The sequence below is a fragment of the Kryptolebias marmoratus genome, linkage group LG20 (genome assembly GCF_001649575.2).
Source record: "Kryptolebias marmoratus isolate JLee-2015 linkage group LG20, ASM164957v2, whole genome shotgun sequence".
In the NCBI taxonomy this organism is placed as follows: domain Eukaryota; kingdom Metazoa; phylum Chordata; class Actinopteri; order Cyprinodontiformes; family Rivulidae; genus Kryptolebias; species Kryptolebias marmoratus.
The window spans coordinates 21,519,800-21,540,489 of NC_051449.1; the positions used below are offsets into that span (position 1 = coordinate 21,519,800).

General features: G+C 41.0%; 1 protein-coding gene across 1 annotated transcript; it reads right to left on the reverse strand.

Annotated features, from left to right (window-relative positions):
* Positions 1–283: 283 nt before the first annotated feature.
* On the reverse strand, positions 284–19,024 carry LOC108238203 (receptor-interacting serine/threonine-protein kinase 2). Its single transcript, XM_017420148.3, has 11 exons — positions 18,419–19,024; positions 16,874–17,027; positions 16,265–16,420; positions 15,867–16,024; positions 14,849–14,898; positions 14,592–14,753; positions 13,116–13,201; positions 11,468–11,572; positions 8,497–8,599; positions 5,484–5,669; positions 284–3,602 (listed from the first exon to the last, which is right to left on the reverse strand). The coding sequence occupies exons 1-11, from the start codon at positions 18,613–18,615 to the stop codon at positions 3,214–3,216; spliced, it is 1,746 nt and encodes a 581-aa protein (XP_017275637.1). The 5' UTR covers positions 18,616–19,024; the 3' UTR covers positions 284–3,213.
* Positions 19,025–20,690: the final 1,666 nt, after the last annotated feature.

Genomic DNA, 20,690 nt, shown 5'->3' on the forward strand with positions numbered 1-20,690 from the left:
CATCTGCCTGTTAGCAACCTATGACATGAACCACTGGATGGGTTTTCTAGAAACTCTCAGCAAGTAATAGAAGTATACATACAGAACTGATTAATATTTGGAGTCAATCCAGTCCAAGATGGCCACCACAGTTAATCAACCTTAAACTGAAAAATCTCAGTTTAAACTCTGGCATGAAAGGCCTTTAATTTATCTTGTATGACTGCGTTCACCAACCTGTTCATGATAAAACAACAGAGATTCAGTTCAGCACCTTAGGATCAGAAAAAACAGCAGGCAGAGGTACAAAACAGCATTTGTTTTAATGAAGATCATGATACAGGCTCTGAAAAACCTAAGTTTCAGTTGTAATCACAACTACACAACATCTACCTATAAACTGACCTATTAACAGACGCTTGACAAGTTTAGGTCAGTTCAGCACAAGTTAACTTTTCCTTAAATCTCAGCTAAAACTGGACGAAAACAGTGCACAAGTTAGAAACACGTGATGAGCATTAAAAAACAAAACTTTCAGCTACAGTATAAAATATAATACAACATATACAGACTTTTACTCCACTTTGTTGATGTGTAAAAAGATTTTACACCTTGGTAAAGTTGAGACCAAATGCAGAATTCGAGGCACAGTTTTCAAAGACAAGGCAACCCATGTCCAACTTATGGAAGAATATGGACGTCGCTTGGCCGCTTTAACGACTGGAACATTGTTACTAAGAACGGCCTGCCGTGGCTCACTTCCCAGAGTCAACGTGTTTGTTACTGAACTGTAATCATTGGGCTGAATAATGTGGAATCCCAGCACTGAAACTATGAGGACACGACGTGCACTTATTCACAGAAACGAGACCAAGATAAACATCATTTTGAGATGAGAATACACATGGCACATACTGGACAGCAGTGATGTCCAGTCCTGGTCCTGGAGGTCCACTAGCCTGCAGGTTTTAGATGTTTCTTGCTCTTCAGCGGGTCATCGAGTTCTGTGAATGCTTCGTTATCACTCATTCGTTTAAATCAGGCGAGTCACAGCAGAGAAACATCTACAACCTGTAGGATAGTGGCCCTCCAGGACCAGGACTGGACACCACTGCTGGAAAGGCGACAGCAGCAACTTGTTATTTTAAGCACCTGTTTGAGGAAGTGAAGGCAGGAATGATGACAGCAAGGCCCTTTATTACAAATAAAGTATATTTAAACAACAAAAACAGCAGGGATGGAACGATTAGCCAATTAAAAGCTTTTACTGAAGTTCGGCTTTGTGTAGATGTTATACATAAATCTCTTACCTAATGTAAAAAAGATCTTTGATTCAGGGTTTGGCAGTTGTAGAAAAATATCCACCACTGGCGGTGGTTTTGAAGGATTTTTCCCCACATTATTTTAGGCAACTTAATTTGCTTAAGAGTGTTTTTTACTAGTAGATAAACATACAATTCAAATCCAAACATGGAGATGCTGTAATACACCCTGATGGTGTGAAATCCACCTCATGCTCTTCCAGCAAAGCCTTTAACTTTGTCAGGAGCTGAGGATTGCCCCTCATAAAACAAACAGAAACAAACTACAAACCCAACGCCCAGGCGTCCTCTGATTGAAACCATTTCTTTAAAACTGAGACCACTTTGACACGGCTGACGAGCTAATGGCTCGTCTGACTGTAGGCAGAACCAAAGTGATTTACGGCCGTCTTAAAAGCGCGACACCATTTCACAGTTTTGAACTGAAGCACCTACTACAGGACACTGCTTCAAGGATTTCATAGGCCTTCACACAGCCATTCTTTTTGCATGACATGGCAGCATTTTAGGCAAAAGTATTAGATTTTTTTTGGCAAACGTGCTCCAGACTGCACTGGAGATGCTACAGCTAGCCCCTGCTGCCACCGTTTAGCAGAATCTACACATTTCTACAGAAATAACCATATAAAGTAAAACTGTCAGCAACGTAAAGGTTCATAAAATATCGCTGTAAGATGGCAGCAATCCACTTCAGACCAACCATTATCTCATCAGAACTATCTATTCCTCCAAACTGAGGCAAAACAAACAATGTGATGCATTTACTTTGTGTATTAATGAACAAACCTTCAGACAAACAGGTTTAACTCTTATTTATAGAAATAAATTGGTGCTACTGTCTTATAAGAATGTAATATATCTTTTGGTCAAATAACAGTTTTATGCCAGTTGCCAATCTTTGTCTCACAGAGAAAAAATAACTGTATTTACAAGGGTTGCTGCTGTGTGGAAAAATAAAAAAAACAACTTCAGCAAAGTACTTTCTGTGCCTTTCAGGTTAAGATTTGCTACTAAGATATCAGGTTTAAAATTGTTCTTTTAAGCCTCACAGCTCAAGGATTCTTCTGAAAGAGCCGCTCAGTAAGGTGTTCAAAAGAACTGAAAGAGCAACTCTGGAAGCGTCCAGATCAGTGTGAAACCTCAAAAAGGGAACGTAATTAGGAATACTGTGAGGTGAGGCCACTTCTGCTTTAAAATGAAATAAAAATAATAATAATAAAAAAAAAAAGGTTGGCAGATTATCTTGGTCCACTTTGAACTTTCGCACACTCTCTCTCTCTCTCTCACACACACACACACACCATTCTGGGTGTTACATTTCAATTGCAACAACGGAGCAGGAAACAGGAACTGCAACATTTTGTCAAACTCTCAGCTCATCTCAAACCTTCAGCAGAGACACGACATGATCAGCGACATACTTTACCTCCGACATGCATGTAATTCAGGTTATCTGCTTCACACTGCTGTCACGGGACAGATCGTCACGTGACTCAGGAGGAAACCTTGTTTTTCCTGTAGGTTTTTACAGCACATCAGCAGTCATTTACTGAGATTACTGGAACAAGGAAATCTGTGGTCTGCCAGTAATGCTACACACACACACACACCTACAATATCTGACACAAATAGCAGATAGCCTCAGAAAGTCCTGAATAAATGATGGGAATATAAATAAACTGCATCAAATCCAGAGCGTTTTAAATAAAATCTGTGATTCGTTCAAAGTTTTTATAAACCTAGAATTTCTGGGGGATTTGAAATTTGTTCCTGTAACTTATTGCTTCTCTATAGCGTTTCCCAGAAAAAGCCGGTTGGAAACCCGATGCGTTTGCTGCTGCCAGCGGAGCCAGAAATAGTTTGCTATAGTGTAAAGGTATTCTCCTGGAGAGCGTCCTGGCCTTTGTTCTGGCTACATGTTCCTGGGGATGTTGTAGGACATGGACAGCGGCGCCACGCTGGGGGTGCCAGCCGTCGGGGAGCTGATCTCGGGCGGGTACGGCTGCAGGCCTCCTTGCTTGTTTTCCAGGAGCTTGCAGACGATGATTCGGCAGAAGTCCTCGTTGTGTTTGTGACAGTGGTCCAGTAGCTGGCGCACCCTGGCAGTGCGGGTGAGCTGGTTGGTAATCAGTTCGTAATCCTCTCGCATGATCATGTTGCGAGCGACCAGCGCATCCAGGCTCTGGTTCAGACAGGCCTCCGTCATCTGGGAGACGATGTTCTCACGTCGCGTCGCGATCCAGTGGGCGATGGGGCCTTGAGAGGAGGGGGCGTTGAGTTGCACTGGAGAAGTGTTTCCAGCTGCAAGAGAAGAGATTTAGGAGATTTAAAATTTAGAAAGGCCCCTGCAGCTCACCTGTTGCTCCAATCATTAAATGAATGACATCATTGTCACCTGGAGCTCCAACAAGTCAGAATTGTTGACTACAAAAAGATGTCATGAATTTGTATTGTCCGTGCGTCAAACACAGAGCTATTAGTAGACGGGTCAGTCATAATGAGCCACATAAATGTGTTTTTTATCGTAACTCCAATGCACGACCAAACCTCTGGGGGTGTAGTACCGTCTCTATTGTTTGCCAAGAATGTACAGTATTCTAACAAAGACGACTGTGAAGAAAATACAGACAGAGCTAAAAGGGGACGGTTAGGAATGAAAACAAAGACTTTCAAACGTGTGTCGATATTTCACTGTAAACAAACAGAAAGCTGAGGGCAGATTGTGGAAAGCAGAGACTGACTGCCTGCCCCCCCCCCCGGCAGGGCCATCTGGAATGAGCTACTGAAACAGTACCTGAAGCCGTTTCTTCACCCAAGCCATCAGTTTTTTAAAAACACTCAGGAATTAGACTGACAGCTTCAAGATTTTTAAACACACGACTGGCTCTCTGTTTGCACATATCACTGAAATTCTGCGCCTTAGTAAAAAATTTAACGGCTGTTATTTAGCCATCTGCATGCAACTCACTAGGAGTGTAGCTTTTCCCAGCTTCATTAAATGCATCGTAGCTCACTCCGGCAGACCCCCACCTCCTCCCCCTCCCCGCTCATCTAGGAAACTGCAGCAGGCTCAGTGTTTGAGTTTTGGAGGCAGTTAGTGAGTGTTCAATGAGTGATCCATTTATGTTTATTTTAAACCAAAGTAGCCTAAAATGACTGTTCTCCTTGTGAAATTAGTTGCCGTTCTAAATCTGGTCAGTTAACACGTTTCTGATGTCAGGTGTTCAGCCGACGTGTGTACTGCGTGTATAAAAACAGATTCAGCTGGTTTTGTGCTTCTGATTGTGATTAATTTTTCGTTCTGACCTGGAGTCATCAAATAGTAGTTGGGGATAACGGAGTGACTGGTCAGAAGACAGTCGTCCTCTGTGCTGTTGTTGAACTGCATCTCAATTTTCGTTCGAGAGCTGGACTGATTAAAAGGTAACACTCCTGTTGGATGATGTAAGAAGACAGCTGGAGAGTTGTTTGTTGTTGTTTTTTTTTTTTGTCCCAGAGAGAGGAGGAGGGTCAGAGGATCAATGTCTGAGAGTCACAGTTCACCGCTGCGTTACAGTGTTGAATTAAATATTAATACAGTAATTAAAAGAGAATTTCAAAATACAGAGATCTAATTTGTATTTCAAAATGTTGCATTACTAATTTCTGGCCAAACAGCCCTGCCCTAACCTTACCTACTCTGGGAATCTGAAGCTTACGTCATTATTGTCTTGCAACATCTGCACATTTGCAATAGTGCACTTGTAATGCACTAATCCTGTCTCATGTCATGTTTGACCTGTGATCTTGTCGCTTCTATAAAATTTTGTATTGTGTTAATCATTTTATATGTGGCACTGTGATCCTGGAAGAACATGGTCTCATTATAGTATGCATTGTATCGTCTGTATATGTATCTGAAATGGCAACAAAAGCCTCCTGGACTACTTCTTGTATTACTCCTTAAAACTCCAACAGATGGACCTTGAAGATTTTCAAAGGATTTCATATGAACAGAACAGACTACGTGGAAAAAAATCCAACTATGACTAAATAACACAAATACAATTTAAAATATGGAGAACACAAACATTTTCTAAGTGTCGCCAAAACAAAAAAACATCAAAACTTTTTTTCTTTTTTGACAAGACTTGAAACAGGACACAGGAGCACACAGACAGACACATGTTTAAGTTCTTTTACCTCTGAGGGTGAGGTTATCCATATGTGTTGTCAAATCTGTGGCAGGCAGGTTTGGTTTGACAGGTATGTTCAAATCGTTCAGAGGCTTGGCGCTCTCGAAGCCGTTCACATTGTTGTGCTGGCCGGGGTCCTTCAGAGACTCCGGAGGATCCAGGTTAGGAGCTATGAACGAGGATGGAAGGCCCTCTTCACACCGACAGGAGTGGAAGAAGTAATGTGACAAACGTAGATGAGAAGTGATGCATATAATATTATAAAACCTTACATTTGTGCTTTAAGACTTGTTTGTTTAAGTGGCCTTCTTTGGAATACTTATGAGTAGTCAGTATCTTACCTGCTGCAGAAAATAAAAAAGGATTTCAGTTTAAAAATCAAAAAGCAATTCAGATGGGGGTGTTTACTTAAGAGCCACCCAGAGCAGAGCCCAAACAAGAGCAAACTTCCATCTAAAAACAACTCGAATATCTTCTACCAGTTCATATGAACTTCATGGCATTCCCATCATGCAGCTCTTCACTTTGTCACTATTTTATGAAAAGAACATCTGTGCTGGTATCCGCAGTGGCTGCTAATCGGTTCCTGCTGTGGATCAGCTGCGACTCCTGAACTACAGAGAGAAAAATGTTGCAGCTAAAGCAAAGATAAGGAGCCATTTTCTGGGGAGATAAAATGATACCTGGACGAGCCCGATTAAAGAGGAACAGTTGAATAAAAGAAAATAACCAATATCTGGATAGGTGTGGGCTGGTATGAGTTTCTATTGGTATGATAATTTAAAGAAAAGTACCATGATTGTGGAACATTAAAAAAGGAATCTATTAAATGAAAACGTATTCAAAACAGAAATGTAGCTACTATTACTGCTGCTGCTTCAATACCATTACTATAATAATGATATATTATTGATATACTATGTATTTATTATAATTTGGGTGCACAGATTCACAAAAGGAGAGAGAATACCAGTGAATGAGTTGAAAGTCACTATGTTTTAAATCAGTATCAGACACTATATGAACTCACAACTCCTTGTAAAGTATTACTGAGAGCCTGACAAGCTGACATTAGCTAGTTATAGCGAGTCTGAATTGAGAACAGCAACAAGAAATGGACGGGAGAGAGGGTGTGCTGCACTTAGACACTGAGAAAATAAACCCAAACTGTCAAACTGTCTCAGACATTTTAGTAAAAGATGTTTAATCTTTTTTTTCTCTCTCTGCTCCTGGTGGAAGGCGGACAAGTTTCCTTTCTCTCTGTCTCCTGAACTGCCCCCCTCCCCTCCCCCTCCCTCTCTGCCTCTCTGCCTCTCTGCCCTGCTCTCTTTTCGGAGCCTCTCTTTGCGTACTCTCCAAAATTTATAAACTATGGATCTGGTCAGCTGGTCTCTCAACGCAATTGATCAAATTTTCTCGACGGGAAGACTGGGCAAAGGAGAGCCCGCTTGCCCTGAGGGGACATTTTTTGTTAGATACACATTGGATTCCTGGAGGAAATGGAATATTGTTTGTTTGACGATTTTGTCTCTGGAAGATGTGGAAGATCTTTACATATTTGGATTTTTGATAACAGGATTTCTGCTGTTTGGATTATGCAGTTACCTGACTTATCGTCAAATTTGTTTGATGGGTTCGGCGATGTACACTCAGACTGTGATGTTACGGGAGCTGAATCGCAAGTTGGATGCGATCCTTTTACAGGACCACAGACTGAATTGCGTTTCTGGAACTCATGAATAATATGGGTTACATCTTGGAAGAAGTTGCTCGCTCGAATTAGGCGGAATGGTCCTGGAGTTTGGCTGTTTGGATTCGCCATTGAGAAGTATCAGCAAGACTTTTCAAGGCAGACGGAAAACAAGTCTGCCTGAACCAAAACAATTATTGTTTGTGAATCTGGCTCCCCTGACGCTGGCCTTGGTCAGCTACCTTCAATTTCTGTCTGGATTTTATGTAAACAAGATGCTCTGCTCCCTCCTGCCTAAGGACATCTGTGGATCTGCTCTGGGCTGGCTGATAAACATTCCATCATATTATCAAAGACAATGGCCTCTGTGACGTGATTCATGGACTTCTTTACAAACACACACACACACACACACACTGTCTCTCACCATCTCTACACACATACTCATTTTCCACCGTCTCTGCCTCATCTTTCTCACCCCACTCCCTCCCTCCCCTCCTTCACTACTTTAGTTAGTAATCCTTATGTCGGCTGCTAAGCGGGCTTTTGGCACTATTAGAAAGTCTTTTGTACCGTTAGTTTAGCATTGTCACGTTTTAGCTTATTCTGCCTTCCTGTACATTTAGTTTAGTTTATTTTATCTTAGCTCATAATTTAGATATTGTTAGATTGTTAGATTCCTGATTGTTGTTTATTTCAGCTTCAACTTTATCATGATTTTATTTAGATTAGTTTAGCTACTATTTTGACTGTCTTAGCTCATGTTTAGATATGTTTGGTTTCGTGATTTTATTTAGATTATCCTATATTTCATTTAGATTATACATGATTAATGTGTTTTTCTGTATTTGATTCTGTTGTTTCTGTTGTAAAGCGCTTTGGATCGCCTTGCTGCTGAAAATTGCTATATAAATAAATTTCACTTCACTTCAGTAATCTGCAGGAACGATAATTAGTTTTTCCTGACACGACTTTTTAAACAATGTGGCTCAGCTTGAAACCAGAAACCAACCCATGCCTACCTGACAGAGTCAGCTGATCAGCATAAATCCGTGCTATGTACATGAAGCAACACGAATGTTGATCTGCTGGGAAAATTGTAACAACAGAAACAACTTTCTCAAGTAAACGTGGTTTGCTGAGAGACCATTCAATCAAGCATTTGAGTGAATCTTCTGTCGTCTCCGCTCTGAGTAGCTGTTAGCTCGATCCCTCCCGATTCGTTAACTGAGGACTGACTATTTAAATGTCTTATTATTGCACACAACTGAGACAGTCCTAAATCAAAGTTCTGTGCCATTGCATTAAGAATTAGCCAACAGATAATTACCTTTAGAGGAAGGCGCATTGCTGATGGTGAGGGCTCCTGGTAGAGATATGTCTGCCTCCTGATAGGAGCACAATCCTGAGCTCGAACCTGACGTGGAGCGCTCCTGAGACACAACAACAACAGAGTGTGAGCAACATTTCCACACAAGAACAAGACGTACACAGCAAGCTTCAGAAACAAAAAATAAAAACCTTAGCATCACTGTTGGCTTTGTTTTTGACTTTACAGCCCCCGCCGAATCAGACGGCAACAAAATGTTAAAAGTGTTTCTTTGAGCAGCCAGTTTGTGGTTTTCTAACGGTAATCTGACCATCTTGAACCAAGCAACATAAAGAAACACCTGGACTGCTGAAGTTACATTAAGTGAAAGACACACACATTCGGCAGCTGTTCAGAGGAATCAAACAATAAAAACAGAGCTGCCCAAACTGTCCTTCTATATGGGTTTATCTACACTGATCTCCTGGAGCAAAGAGTCACTTTTTCCTTCTACAGTATTTGAGCCAAAAGAACAAGATGACCTGTTCGAGCTGCAGCCACAGCTGATAACAAACAGCTTCCATCCTGACTTTTTGTTTGAACACAAAGCAATGTGCTCATTAGCTTGATATAAATCTAAATCAATAAAGCAATGTTTTGAGAAAACAAACTTGGATAGATGGGGACTAGCTGGTACAGGATCACATCTGGCAAACAAGTACATAAGTCATTTTACGTTTCATTTCATTTAAAAATATATTATGAAACCAAACTGTATAGGTGTGGTTCGGATGATGTGATAAAACGGTCTCTTCGTTCAGATGTCAGGAGATCAAACACAGGTGGAAAGCAGCACATGTTGATGCCCAGGTAGAAGGGGGACTTGCAGTTTTAGCAATCTGTGCTAAATCTTAAACGACTTCCTTTACTGGATGAATAAAGTATCCATCCATCCATCATCTTTGGTCTGTATGGAAGCTGAGTTTATGAGACTTTCATCAGTGTCTCATGGTTGAGTCCAAATGTGCTGCAGATTATAGCCCAGTTTCTCTGAAAATGCTTAACTTCAACTTACGAGCAAACTTTGCTCCAACTATCTGCGGATTTTCAGCATCAAATTCCCAAACAGGACTAATGATGATATGCTGGCGCAAACACGCCCATCACATTCAGCAGGCGTGAGCAAACGGCATTCTTTGTGTCAGATCACAGCTGTCGTCACTCCACAGTCCATTCACCGCCAACACAGCAGGACACACAAGTGACACGGAAACTATTTTCTCACAGTGTGCTCTAGGTCTCAATGACTGTTCCTAAAACTGAAGAGCTGATTGTATCAGGAAGGAGTCATGATCAGGAAGGCATTTAGAAGAGAAGGGACATTTTGTGCCTAATGGACCTTCGATGCACCGTTTCCTATCATAGGAAATATGTTTTGGTACCTCGTTCCAGACAAAGGGGTGCTCTCTCCACCCTCTCCCCCTGCTGGGAGGGTCAGAACCCTCCCTCGCCCTCAGCACCACAGTAGTATGTCCTCAGTGTGCCTCAACCGTGATACCGCAATGAGGACAAGTCTTATTTACCAAGTTAATAACTTTATGTTCTGCTTGGAAACCTCTGAATGGGAAGCACCGTCTGATTAAATGTTCTACAATCATGTTTTCGGTTCTGAATGTAAAACAAGAAAAGGGTTTTACCATGTCCGACACTCATCACTAAAAGAGAGGAAGGACTGCACCTTTCCCCAACATCTCTGCCCTCTTTTTGTGAAAGCAACAGTGCAGCAGGTTGCTCCTCTACCTCAGTTTCTTCCCCGGAGATGCAATTACCAACACATCTTCGATGACAAATATTTTATACAAAAATGTGTGTTGCAACATCAACAAAACTTCATTTAAAATGAGGGAAAATTGTGCCGGCACAGAGAAATGCTGTTTATTTGCCAGCGCAGCTTAAGGCACACATCTCCCTTTCTGAGCTTTGAGAATTACAAGGATGCAGAAAGTCCTGATTGGCGCCCACAAAAGCTACGCAATGCACTGGTGAATTTGGGCCTCGGGTATCTTCAGCACTCTGTCCGCATGAAGGGTGTTAGTAATTTAGCTGGATGGATCAAGTCAGAAATGTTGTCATGGAGACAGGTTTAGATCAGCAACAACAAAATGTCTGACTTTATGCTCAGTCAATCAACATGAGTGAAAAAAGCGACAGTATAGTTGTTCTTGGTAAGTTAGCTTCATGTCGTGCCTGACCAACAGCTCTCTCTTCCAGTTTCACTCCCACAGTGCAACATTAGTCAGCTGCCTCCTCAATAGTTTATAAAGCTCCTCTCACATGGCGAGATGAATAGAATTTTCCACACCTTGTTGAAACTTTCTCTTGATCAAATCGGAGGAGACAAACGGGCACGAAACCCTGCACTTACTCCACAGCGAGAGTGATTGCTGTGTCTTTGGGTGCTGTCATTTTGTTTGTCTCTAAAAAGCAGTGATGGTGAAAACTGAGGTAAAATGCAGGGAGGAATCCTCATGAGTATAACACAGATGTGTAAAAAAAAATAAAAAATTACCTGCTGCTGCTAGATTTCCAAATCACAACGCTAATAAAATCTGACATTGTTTAGGAAATAAACCTCACTTGACCTACTGACAATAACTTGTCCATTGTGACCAAAAAATCTGAACAAAACGTGAAGAAAATTAAACTTGTATTACTTGAAGGAATGCATATCCCCTGCTACCTTGCATGCCCAACTTTTAAACAAAAGGTCCTGCTTTATCTGTTCGCACTCAGAATTTAATAGACGTTTTTGTGTTTCCAAAGGTTGATTGTCCATAACGACCACCTTTAATTGGTTTAAATCTAAAAGGCAAAACAGTTAAAAGTAAATGTACATCCAAGAGTTTTACTGAAACTCTTCAGTGGTTCATGAGTTATTTCCTAACAGCTTCTAACTTCCATTTGCTGTGGGTGAAGATGAGCGAATACTGACCGTGGCCCACAGGCTGGGTGGGTTCTTCAGTTTAATCAGCGACTCCTGCTCGTTTCTCTTCTCACACACCGGCTGAGCTGAACAACAACCTGAACTCCGCTTCAGCTGGAAAAAGCCACAAAGACGGGTCATTGTCAGGGACGGGGTTTCACAGAAAATGGAACAAATGATTAAAAAAAACAAGGCCAAGTTAAGTTTATAGAAGAGAAAAGAAATAGATAAAAATATTTAATTTAGAAGACAACTATGTCGTTTCAGTACATATAAAACTATATTGAAGCTTAACAATATCAAAGCTCTTTGAATGTTTTAAGTTCAAAACGTTTTCTTTATGTTATTAAAACTTTTAACACAAATCAAAAATAGAAACATTAAAAAACTAATCCTGAAAAAAATACTAACCTTCTATGATACAAATAAAGATTTTTTCCTCTTTTTGTCAACAACTGAACTGCCAGATACAATAAGGTCTTCCTTCAGTTTCCAAGCAGTAGTTTTTACTACAGACAGTTTTATAACTAAAAGCAGCGAGCTCCTGTATGTGCCCCCCACCCACCCACACCACATACAGCCCCCACCCCCCACAGAAAAGAAGAAGGATGTATTAAGAGGAAGTTGTACGTATTTTCTTGTTTGTTTCAGTCTGTTAGTCACTCCTGAATCAAACTGTCCCAAATTACACAGTTCCAATATTTTGTCCTGAACGAAGGTTTCTATATTGATCTGAGGTATAATTAACTAAGAATGTACTAAACTACAACACAACGCCCCGACCTCAATGAACTGGTAACGTCACCAGTTGCTTAAAGGGATATTTTGGCCATTTTAAAGTGAGGTTCTGTTAATATCTTCCCTGTTTTAGACAGCAGGGGGTAATGCTACGCGTAAGCCACAGTTTATTACGTACCTCAGTATGAGTGTCATGGTTCAATACAATAGAAAAAAAGTTGAGGATAAAGTTCTTATTTTTATCTTGTTGATGTTTTAAACAACAATAATTTCTCCAACAATCATAAAAGCAGAGACAGAAAAACAAACCAATCCTATCAGTTAGGAGGGTCTAAAGTACCCGGTCAGGTACAACAATGTAGGATTCGAAACCGTCTCAACTTCACTATAAAAGAATAAAAAAAGTAATATTTAACTTTTTCATCCAACCTGAATTGTAAACCGTAACCCACAGGTCACGTGTCTTTAAACGTCTGCATGTTTTTTTTTAAAAACCCATGCTTTGTTTGATGTAAAGTGCTTTAGATAGTATTTCCCTGTTCTTCTTTTCTGTTGTGGCTGGTAACAAAACACAGTTAAAAGCGGTGATCGCCTGTGACTGATGTATTTCTTGTGTAGTTCATGTACCCATTCATCTGCATACATGTACCGTTACACCCCTGGCAGACGGCTCTTTGAACGACCTCAGTTTGGACAAATAAGAGTTTAACACACACAGTAACACAAACACCATTCAGTCACATCTCAACACAACTCTGTCTCTGTCTGTGGATCAGACCAGCAACATTTGTGCATGACACCAGACAATAAATCTATTACAATTACTATTACAATAATAAATCTATTACAATTACTAAGCTATTTTGGACACCTTTCAAGCTCATTAAAGAAATTAAAACAGAAATGCCTCCTGACATACCTTTGCTCTCTTGATCTCCAGCACAGCCTCTAAGAAGTCGATTTCATCAAATGTCCTCACCATGGGCTCCAGCTCAATTAAACACTCTGAAAATGAGACAAACACACAAGTCAGCACCGCAGGACAAAACATTTATCATCTGGTATCACTTTCCCCCCCTTGTCTTGCGGTTTTTGAACCACAGCTCCTCTTACTGAAGATGTGGCCAGAAGCTTCTTGTAAACACCGATCTTATCAAACATTAGGTTGAGCATCAACGCTGTTACAATGTGCCTTTTATTGCTGATGCACCAGGTGAGAGCTTCAGTGACTGAGCCGGTCAGGAAGCAAAATAAAAGGAAGCCGATACTTGGCACTTGGTCAGAATAAAGTTTATGCATAGTTTTCCTGTTACTCAGCATGAAGACAAAAATAGTTCCAAAAAAGGGACACAAGCCAAAACAATCAAGTGCCAAGTCTTACAAGCAGGTGGAATGTGTGATAATAGATAAACGAGTTTGTCTAGTCTTATACGACAACCGGGACCTCTGTCCTCGAATTGGAGAAAGAAGTCCAGCCTGGTCGCAGACATCCATACGGTCAACAATCATTGTTGGCGCTCTTGTTCATTTCTTTATTACTGCACTTTAATTTTTGACAACAACTGGTAGCAGTTCTTGAAGATATTCACGACTCATCAGCACATGGATACGGGAAGATAAGTGGTGTTGCATTTCTAAATGATTTTTTTTTAATAAAAATAAAACAGAAACCAGCCTGTCGTGTTTAAATATTGATTTGAAGACACAAACAGTAGTAGGAATTAAAGGCCTGGCATTGCTTGAAGCCATTTTGATCACACCTTAAACCTAACAGCAAGATGCTACGCTCGGTATGTGTTAATGACATAAATGTAGCTAAAGATCTGTAAAATCAACGGAATCACAGCTATTTTTGTGTTGGCCAATTTAAATTAGTTGTGTCAGCCATCTAGATTTGGATTCCCACATAAAGTTAATCAGTTGTAGATGTACATCCAATGAATACTTTCTGCAAGTTTGATATACAAATATCCAGTGGTTCATGAAATATTTTGGTAACTGAGGCACGAACACACAGGCAAAAACTACTGTCCTTCTTTTGCAAGCAGGAGGTAATAAATGAGAAATATGCTCCAAAAATGCAAAAAAAACATCTAGGCAAAGGCCAATCCAGGACATCAGCATCAGAGTTCACAACATTAATATATTTAAGAAGCAATATTTACCTCTGTGTAGCTATGCATTGATGAGTTGTGTATATTTTTAAAAAACTGAGACCAGTTGTCAAATATTTCCATGCAATGACATAAACAGCAATGCTAACAGTTACTACTTTCCAACAGACTCAAATACAGAGGAAGCTGGAGCCATCTCTGGTTTGTGTGGAGAAGTGTTGGTGGAACTGCGTGATTCATCTACTGACCACCAACAAACTGGGGTATTCGTCTGAACTTACTGAGGAAAGAAGGACGTTCGTCGGGATTGGCGGTCCAGCCACAGGTCATCAGGCTGATGAGAGTCTCTCTGCTCGGGATGTCAGCGGACAGATTTTCCAGGCTGGTGTCGGGACGATTCCCGCGCAGCACACTGAACATGATCTTCATGGGATTGGTCACCTCTGAACCCAAACACACAGTAAGAGACTCAGATCAGCTGAATGAGAAAGTCAGAGATCCATCGTAAGAAACCGGCCTGGGCTAAATAACGAATTACCTTCAAACGGTATCCTCCTGGACAGCACTTCCCACATAATGATGGCATAACTGTGATGCAGAAGAAACGAAACAGGTCAGGGAAGTTCGTGTGACATCATTGCTTTCAGATTGCATTCCCCCTTTCAAAGTGGGGATTTTATGGCAGCTGAATAGAGAGAGAAGCAGTCTTGGGGAAGTGTGGTGACAGACTGACACGTTGCACAGATCAAACCCTTCGAGCCAAAAGCTGAAAACACAACAAGCAGAAGGGAATCACACACGACCACAGGGGAAAGCGGACAACAATCACCACTTCCCATTAGAACGTTTCTGAATGATATAATTACAGATGGATTTTTCTGGAACAATAGAACAGAACATTAGCTTTAAGCACACCTCCCTGCCGTGTTCTTTGTTTGGTATGCCGACAATCTGGCCCCACTCCTGCACACCGTCTCACCCTGACAGGCAGGAAAACCTCCTTTTACTGCACACACTGATGCTGTCAGACTTTTAAAACAATCACATCCAGCGTCTAGACAAGTTTTAGCCCAAAAGAAAGAAAACTGCTGACAATTTCAGATTGAAGCACATCTAACACTTTTAGATGGATAGATAATGACACATACAGCCGTTGGAGGACAAAAAAAAATGTACACAATCTTAAATTTGCTGGTTTTGTGCATCAAGACAAAATGAAAATGATCGGGTCTTTACTAGGGTCTAAAATTATTCAAATCTGACCTCAAGTGAACAAAAACACAACTGATGCCAATGAATTGTTTATAAAACAGAAACAAAGCCAAAATGGTCTGGCTGTGAGTGAAGAACTAAGCACACCCTCTGATTCAGCATCTTGTAGCAGCAATAACTCTCAGTAATCATTTTCTGTATGACTATGTCTCCCACATGACTGTGGAGGAATTTCAACATTGCTTCAGTTCACAGAGTTCATGATTGTAAATGCTAACCATGCTAAGGAAAAATTAGCTTTCTCCGAACCAATTCCATCTCCTGTGTGGGTTTTGAGGTCTCACCTGTACATGTCGTGCTTTACATCCACCCGGCGGCTCTTGGATGGTTCGTACTCCTCAGGGGGCATGTAGATCACTGTGCCCTCCATCTCTGTGGGCTTGGACCCAGAACCTTTACTGACAGACAGCTGCCGCCACTTAGAGAGACCGAAGTCTGCGATCTGAAGAGAAGATCAGCAAACGATTTGCAAGACAAGAAGAGCTGACACAAGTCGTAAATTTTTTAAATTGCTTTCTTCTGTTGGTGACAAAAAATATATATTAAGCTTCATAATAAGCCGTTTTAGTTAGGTTTATATAAAATCAATGATAATGATATGATTTTCCATGGCTGCTGCGTTTCTGTACAAGCTAATAAACATAAACATACATGATCACAGACATGAATCTCTGAAACATACCTTTACATGAAACTCGCTATCCAACAGGATGTTCTGCGTCTTCAGGTCGTGATGTAAGAGAGGTGGGGTCATGTTGTGCAGGAAGTTTACCCCAAGGGCAATCTCATACAGGATCCTCAGACGCAAAGGCCAACCAAGGACAGGGTACATCTCCTTCTGTAGATGGACATGTGGGTTAGCGAAGATGAGAGGATTTGTTTTGTGAAGTGAAATAATAAAAGACACCCAGACACAAGAGGGAATTTCCCCAAACACTGGTGAGCTGCTTTAATTGGTTTAACATCTGCTCACCCGAATGTTCCACAAGAGACTGAATGCTTCCAGGTTTTGCTTTCACTTTCTGTTTTACTTACAAAAAAAAAAAAAAATCACATGACAAAACCTCCTAATTTATAGAAAGCCATGCTCTGAAGGCTTACAGTAAAGGCAGCACAAGAATCAGACCTCACCCATTCTGGCAACAGAGGTGTTTAAAAACAAACAGTGCACAACTCAGATGAAGAAAACTTGGGCAGCATGAGAGACTTTGTCTTAAGGTAATCTCTATGAGCGGTCTGTGGTTGTGACATTAGAACCTGAGCAGTTCTTAGCTTATTGATGTGGGCGCACCTCGTGGAGCAGCTGGTCCAGGGAGCCATTGCTCATGAACTCCGTGACTATGCAGAAGAACTCGGGCTCGTTGCAGATGCCGAAGATCTGGATGATGTGGTTGAACCTGGCTTTGTGGAGGACCTCGGCCTCCTTCAGGAGACACTTCCTCTCTCTGAAACACAGCGAGTCACAGTTAAACTTTGCCCCCAGACAGCAATAAAAATACCACAAACACTAACATTTTACTGATGGTGAGGTAAGAGAAACATACCAAACAAACCACCGAGACTGCCTGACATTTACTTTACTGCTTCAAGATTTTGAACAATGCATTTTCACATGTGATAAAACGGCCAAATGAGACTAAATTAGTTGTTAGAATAGTCAAACTGATGTTCAAATGACTTGCACGACACAGTTAAGTAATTATTAACACTTTAATTACACGTTTTGTTTGTTTTCAGGTGCAGCTTGCTCTGAATGCTTAGAAAGAGCTGCAAAAATGAGCACAATGAGAATATGAAGGAATCCTAAAGCAGCACTACATTGCAATTATTTTAAACACTTGTCAAAATGCCCATAATGTGTAAAAACTGAGGAGCTGAGGGCTGATGCTGTCATCTGGAAACCTGAGTCCATATGTCGACATAACCTTTGTGTTAGTCAGGATGGAGAGCTCAGACATGCACAGATAGGTTTGATCGATTTAAGACTCTCCTCAATGCAGACGACTACCAAAACATGACAAAAGAGTAACAAATACACTTTAGTTGTAAGGAATCCATTAAAAATGTACTATTGCAAATTCATGAAGAACAGAGCCCCCCCAAAATATATATATTATGAAGTGAGAAAGAAAATCTACACAATATTTGTCTCATATTGATGGTTAATGTGTCCTTGTTTACCTACAGAAACAGCTGAAGAGACAGAATGGATCAAACCTTACTGGTGTAGCAGAATATTTGTGTTTAAATGCAGACCTCTATCGTTATGGTGTTGCTCAATCTCCAACATTTACTCCTTACAGTTGTCTTAATCCATGTTTGTCTTCTCCTTTGACTTTAATCCGATTCCGCCTTATTTGTTCACCTACGCGGACTACAACCAGCCTGATGTAGCTTCCACTTGGATTTCGGTGGATTCAGCTTTGTTTACATTGAGTGCGGATCCACATTTCAGAACTGCATATCAATATATGTGGAAAACTACTGGAGTGAACTCTTTCAGACTTCCCAATTTGATATAGTTCAGAATAACCTTTTCATGTTGGATTTCATACTTTGAATTGAGCACCTTTAAATAGACTGGTCATGACTGTTTACCAAATAATAAAGATGTTTACTAAATATAGCCACAGCAGATGACAGAGAAACTTATGACACCTACGTCGGTAATAGGTGTCAGCTTGACGTGTAGTTTTCATGTTGATCTTTGGATAAAATGCTGTTTTGTTCACTTCACTACACTGTGGCAGCTTTCATCGCTACGAGGCAAACTGTGCCCTGAATTTACAGCTCTTTTTCCCTGTGAATGGGCTGTTCTTGGTGTCGGTGCGGGTACCTTTCTCCGACAGAGTCGAGCTTCAGGCACTTGATGGCCACAGTGGTCCTCCAGTCGGAGTGCTGCGCCTTGAACACGGTGCCGAAGCCCCCTCTGCTCAGGTAGTACAGGTCCGTCAGCTTCTGGTACGGGATCACGGGCAAAGTGCTCGTCAGGCTGCAGATGTTCACGCAGCCCGCGGGCCCGAGCGGCTCCATTAGCAGCCTTGAGACGAGAAGTACCGGCGGGTCAACAGGGTCAGACTCTGGCAGCCAGCAGAACTCTGCCTCTTTCCGCGAGCACAATGAGGAACAGCTCTCCCATCTACTGACAAGACGACTGTTAGCGAGGTTAGCTAATGTTAATGCAACGGAGGACGGCCGAAAAGGAGCGCCCAGTACACGGTTCCTCCTCTTTCACTGACAGTATGCCTCCCGACTAGACATGTACTCTTTCACTTCTTGCTTTGCTGATAGCACGCTGCCAGGCAACCAGCCGCCACAGGCTGAGTCAAAGCTGGACGCTAACAAGTCGATGCGGAGCTCCGCGGATATTTAAGGCAGCTGAGTCTGGAGCAGCCAATCACAGCACACTTCCGGGTCTCGACGCTCACCGTTTAAAGATGCGTTTATTTCGTAGGTTTTTAGACATTCGGCCTGAGAAATGGTTATTTCGTAGAAGTTATTCTGATCTGATATGAGTCAATATACAGAGATTCAGGGCCCGAAAAAAAGATCCGGTTCTGTTTGCGGATACTTATACTTTCTTTAGGAGCCCTAAAAATTACTTTGTTTGAGGAATAAAACCCTCCTTTTGGACAAGTGTAATTTCGGGTTTTTTTTCAGACATGGGAATTCCCTGAAACGGAGGGTTTCCTTTAAATGCAGCACTACAGTTCAGTTTGCGAAAAAAGCATGACATATTTCAGTTTGTTTACTTTCGGTTGAAAACTTTCACCGGTTTTATATATGTGTTTGCATCATTCAAGCCTTTAGCTTAGAACTTTAGTTATATTATTTTAAAGTTTTAGAAAAGATATATACATAAAAACAACAACCAGGTAGTTGTAATGCTTACTGAAATGACTAACATTACTGAAAGGGCCTCCATTTCATGAAACTGAACAGACAAACACAAAATGTACACGTTTTTGCTGCCTTTCTGAGTTATTCCAAAGATCTATTAATCTTACAAAACCTTTAGAATTCACATGAACTGAAGTGGTAATGATTTCACTGTATAAAAAAATGTGCTGAAAATGTGCTTTTTTTTCTTATCTCAGAAGACACAAATTGCCTGAAAGTATGCTGCTGTCAATAAACACCATTTCATAACCTACAGTTTCCGTTTCAGTGTTACAGGATGGCTTATGGTCCTAGCTATTCAAGTTTATTAAAGTAGGATAAAGTGTACAGTTTTATTTAAAAAATAAGTTAATCTCTAGATGTATAATGGATTATTGTTTCTATGGTCTCAAGTCATAATAATAAGAGCAGAATAATGCCTCAATTTGAATACAAAAGAAGCTTGATATCAGAATTACTTGGAAAATATTGGCAATATCTTTGGTCTGAATCAGGCAGAACTCTGGCAAAGATGGAGCAGAATAACCTCTGTGAACCGGACGGCAGCGTTACTGTCAACAGAAATTAACTCTAATTATGTCGTATTTACAAATAATACAAATGTAGAGCTCTCTGGAAAACTGAAAGCTCGCTCAGATGAAATTCAAAAGAAAAAGGTTTAAGGGGTTTTCATATTTTGTAGATTTTTTTTTTCAATTAAAATATGATTGCAGGTATTTAAAATGTCAGCAAATAGAAGACCTATGTGTCAAAAAGGGTTGGTGTTTTTCTGGAAACAAGAAGTTCCTCCTGTCTGTCATCACATGACTGTGTGCTGTCCTGTTGTAATGTGAAACCTTTGTGGCACAGGGGGTGTCGACTAATCACTCTCCACACCACTGCTTACACAGATGTCACCCAGAGTGCCTTTGATGAGTCAGCAAAAATATGAGTGAACCGACCTCTGAAGAGTCCTGGAGCAGAGAAACGTTCTCAAAGAAGCTTCATGCATGGTTTCAAGCTCTGACACGCACAACACACTGATCGCGTGTAAGTAGACGCTCACACTCAGTGTGTGTTTGTAGATGTCTCTGTGGAGGATCCTGGTGAACATAAAGTTCAGTTTTAGAGACCCGGCAGGTTCCACCAGTATGTTGCTGCTTCACACGTCAGAACATATTCAGTCTCTGATAAGTTCAGAGCAGAGACCGTTCTCCCAGCTGCAGCAT